This window comes from Egretta garzetta, unplaced genomic scaffold, assembly GCF_000687185.1.
Source record: "Egretta garzetta isolate BGI_Z169 unplaced genomic scaffold, ASM68718v1 scaffold140, whole genome shotgun sequence".
NCBI lineage: Eukaryota > Metazoa > Chordata > Aves > Pelecaniformes > Ardeidae > Egretta > Egretta garzetta.
Window position 1 is genome coordinate 164,224 of NW_009258376.1, and position 4,316 is coordinate 168,539.

A 4,316-nucleotide genomic window follows, 5' to 3' on the forward strand; every position below is an offset into this window, starting at 1 on the left:
TTTCTGCAGCGTTATTCCCTTTGGTTCGTTACTAACGGGTCGGCGAATACGCGAGCGGTTCCCTCGCCTGCCGTGCCCCGGGGGTGGCCGGGCTGTGCGGGTGGTGCATGCCGCATGGGCGCTCCCCTGCCGTAGCGAAGGATGTGCCCCGGCGCGCGTGCAGTTTCCTGTTTCCCTTGCTCTCCGCTGTCAGCTTTCCTAACTCTTTTCCTGTTTTTTCTTCATTTTGCAGTCCAAATAAAAGACTCTCAAGCAAGAAGGTGGCAAGGTAAGCTCATGCTCCTGTTACCGCTTGGTGAGAGGGGTGCCCGCACTAGCTGCCGGGTCCGCGGAAGGAAGGCTGTCAAAATAAGGTTGCAGTGGGGTTGTACTTCGGGACGGGTTGTACAGCGCTGGGGAAATGCGGGTTTAATTCTGATACAGTTTGCAATAGCTGTTTTTCTAAACCGGGGGTTTCTCGCTCATGCACACAACTGGAGGCTGGTGCCAACCTGATTTCTTCCAGGACAAAAGTAGGGGTGCTTCCCCCCCGAATCCTCCCAGCGCCCTAGCAGGGGGCATGTGGAGCGGGGAAGGAGTCTCTAGACGGGCACGTCCCTCTGGGCTGCTTGACTGTGCTGTCCCCTCCCCAACGTCACCGGGGAGGGCCTCTCGAGTCTCTAGAAGACTGGGCCGGTCACTACACCCGCTCGGGGGGATCTCTTCAGCACCCCAAAAAAGCCAGTTGGCTTAGACGACTCTCTTGGCTCTGTTTAACTTTGCTCAGTGTGATCCTTGGCGCTTGGCTTTGCCAGCCTCCTCGGTGGGCGTTTTTATCCCTGCCGGCACAGGAGAAGCTGCAGAGTTTGCTCTGAGTCGCCGGGGCAGAGGGTCCATCCCCTCTCCATGTTCCCCCTTCCCTTCTCAGCTTCGCCACCCCTCCTGGTCCTGTGTCGTCGGGCTTTTAAGAACACCCTGAGCCTTACCTTAGCTGTCCTGCCCGCCTCTGCCCCGCTCGGGGGGCAGACCCCCCTCTGCAGTCCCTGGCTTTCTCTTTGCTCATTCCTGAGCAGGGCAGGGATGCTGCAGAGGAATAGGCAGCTCAGTTTGGGTGATGCTGGTACCCCTCTGCCCTGTTCCCCGCACCTCCTGCACGCCTCTCCCTCCCGGCTGTGCTCTCACACCTTTCCCTTCTCCGTTTTTCCTGTGGTCAGCAAGTCTCCCCTGGCACGATTTCTCCTCCTGGCGAGGAAGCAGGTCCTTGATATTACATTTCCTAATTCCGGTCATCTTACTTTCTCGATCTTTGTTAAAAACACTGGCAGGAAAGAAGGTTGAAGGGAGCAGCCTGTCCCCAGGTTTCCTGTTTTAGGTTTAGCGGTTTTTTTTGTCCTGAGTCTGGCAGAGCAAATTTGGGGAGGATTTGAGTTAAACTTTTGGGAACAGAAATGCCCTATCGAGGGGGGATTGAGCCCTCCTGGCCCTTTGAATCTGTAAGATGCTTTTTTGGAGGCTCGACTGGGCTTAGGGAAATATTGGTTAATTCAAGAGCAGCCAAGTTTAGTTTGTGATAATGATGACGGAGGTCACAGGGGTTTGCTGCAGGGTCGAGCCAGATCCTTAAGGTCAGCCCAAGAAAACCTTTCCTTGCAGATACTGGAATTACTGAGCAATACCAAAGCGTTTGCTTTTAGGACGCTGATGTGATTTTGGTAAAGGCTCTTTCTTCCCTGACTTTTGTTATCCAGGTTCTGCTTGTCCCAAGAAACCTCAGCAGCTTAGGCCCTGTTGTGCTTGGCACGATTTAAATGACAAACGTGCCCGAGACTTCAGGATCTAAATAGATACTTAGGGTGAGGATGCAAAATAAGGCTGGTACATGGCCGTAGTCTCTTTGGTAAATGCCAGTTATGCTTTGTGAATGTTTGCATGAGCATATTGTGTAGCAGGGTGAATTTGAGAGCCCCCATTACAAATCCCTCGGAAAACTGAGGTTCAAAGAGCCCTCTGTGGTTTTCCCGTCCACCTCCCGCTCGAAGCAGAGCTGGCTTCAAAGGCAGATCAGGCTGCTCGTGGTTTGGGTTGCAGCGGGAGAGCCAGGGTGGTTTTCTCCAGGGTTCGCAGGGCTGGAATACAACCCCCCCCTCCCCGTGGCAACAGCGGTTTCTCGTGCCGCGAGACGATGGAGCTGATCTGCAGCAGTAACGCCGGGATGAAGCGCGGGTCGCGGGGCGTCCTTTAGATCGCCGCAAAGCTGCGGCCACCGGTGTCGCAAGCCCTTTTGCTAATGATTAGCTCGCTCTCGGGTGTCGTGGCCGGCGCGGGGAGGTGGGCTGGGGTGCTTCACAACGGATTCCAGGGTTTTTCTCCCCTCCCTCCCCTTACACCCGCTGCCTCCCACTTCTTAGTATCCTTATCGGTGCCCAGGGCAGAGTACTCTGTCCTTTGCTGCATAATACGCGGCCTTGGTATGTTCCTAAAGAAAGTGAGAAGAGCGAGCTCTTATCTCTTCCTATTCCAAAGAGCAAGAACAGGCGATCACGGTATGAAGTCCCAGCAGCGAGCGTCCACGTCTGCGCTTCCCTCGCAGGCTGCGTTTGTTCAGCCGGTGAGCAGCCGCCCGCTCAGCCCCGTTACCCGGGCGCACCGAGGTGCCGAGCTTCATTGCCCTTTGGAGCTCGCGGTGGCAAGAAGGACCTGGCCCGTGCCGTCCCTCGGTGTAAATCCTGCAGCCCTAGAAGGAGCAGCGCTGTTAAATCCCCTTGGGAAAGGAGGTGGCAGCGGAGGAGGGGAGAGAGGGGACCGTATCCTGCAGGAGCAGTTGTCATCTGAAATTGCCACGTCCTACGATGTTCGCTCTAATGTTCGCCTTGCTGTGGGTTGGGGTGCTTTGTCTCTGTTATAGACAGTTGCATCAGACAAGCGCCCTGTCCGTGGGGATGATGGAGGGGTCTTACCGGGATACGCTGGACTGTACGGAAGAGGACATCACGGACAAGGTAAGAGCAGTGCTGCCTGCCCTGTCCTGGAGCACAGAGCGGCTTGCGACCCTCCGAGACCTCCAGGCAGGAGTTGGCCTGAAGCTTCAAGGGCTCCCAGCCAAATTGCAGAGGTCCTGTGTTGAGTCAGGAGGTGGCACTGGTGCCTTCTCCCGGGGACGGAGGTGTGCTTGCCCCACTTGCGCCGAGGGTGGCTTCCCCCCTGCTCCCCCGGGAGGGGGGGGTGGCTGCTCCCAGGCTGTGTTTTCACTTCTGCTTCACGTTAGGAGATGTTCTCAATTTCTGCTTTTCTGAGATGAGCAAGGCCGCCTGACGCCAAGCAAGGGCTTCCTCTCCGTGGCACGCTCTGCCGCTGCTGCGCGTGCCCTGAGGATGTAAAGCTGATCTTGTGCTGGTCCTGTTGGGTTTTACTGAGCTCTTAGGAGAAAGGGATTCTAGGAGAAGATGGGAGCAGCAGGGCAGGAGCACAAGGCAGCGTTTGTTTGAGCACCCCTCGCTAAAAATAGCTAAGGGAAAGTGGGGAGGGTAAAGATGGGTGACTTGTGGCTTGTGTAAATATTTGCTGCAGCCCTGAAACTCCTTAAAAATGGCTTTTTAATTCTGGAATCGCAAATAGCTGCACGGAGCAGCGTGCGAGAGAGAAATACAGACGTGTGTGGCTGCACTCTGCTATAATTATGATGCATAGAAGACCTTTAAAAAAAAAAAAAATTAAAAATCAAAATGTTTCCAAGTCTGAAAGCTGAATAAAACTCGTTTCTGAAGGCGTCTGGCTTGGGAAACCATGTGCATGATTCTGGGAACAGCCTTGTGCCTCTGCCTGTTTCTTTTTTTTAATACACTTGGGTGTCGCTTGCCCTTCTCCCCAGAGCGATGGTTCAGGTTTTGCAGGCCTGCTCCTAATTGCCTCTTTTTTTCATGATTGTTCTCGTATGGGTATAAATGGGATTTTTGGGGACCATGAAAATGCTGTCCTCCTGCGGTTCCCCACCTGGCCACGCTCCTGCTTGGGTGGGAAGTGGAGGGGTGCTCCCGGCCCCCTTTGCTCTTCAAAGCTGTGCACTACCTAAGTAGTAAGTAAGTAGTAAGTAAATGAAAGTAAATGAAAATGCAAATACAGCTGAAATAAGCCCCGTATCGGTACAGGGAGAAGATAATGCAGATCCTCTCCTCCCAGCCAGCATTTTTTCCTCCCCTGTGACTTTATTTACAAATAAGCTGCGAGCCCAGGGTCTTTCAGTCCTATTTCAGGCCGCTGGTGGTTACCCCCAGCCGCAGGGCTGCGCTTGGGCGCAGCAGAGCTCCGCTGACCCAGCTGGGGTCTTTCCCCCTAGACCT

The 4,316-nt window shown here is 54.6% G+C and overlaps 1 protein-coding gene across 1 annotated transcript in view; it reads left to right on the plus strand.

The window, feature by feature from the left end:
- Positions 1 to 4,316, plus strand: part of RAB11FIP3 (RAB11 family interacting protein 3) — a 64,918-nt gene that overhangs the window by 45,646 nt on the left and 14,956 nt on the right. Inside the window, exons 6-7 of the mRNA XM_035895547.1 lie at positions 233 to 268; positions 2,885 to 3,063. Coding sequence (XP_035751440.1) covers positions 233 to 268; positions 2,885 to 3,063 — 215 coding nt within the window. The remainder of the gene's footprint in view (positions 1 to 232; positions 269 to 2,884; positions 3,064 to 4,316) is intronic.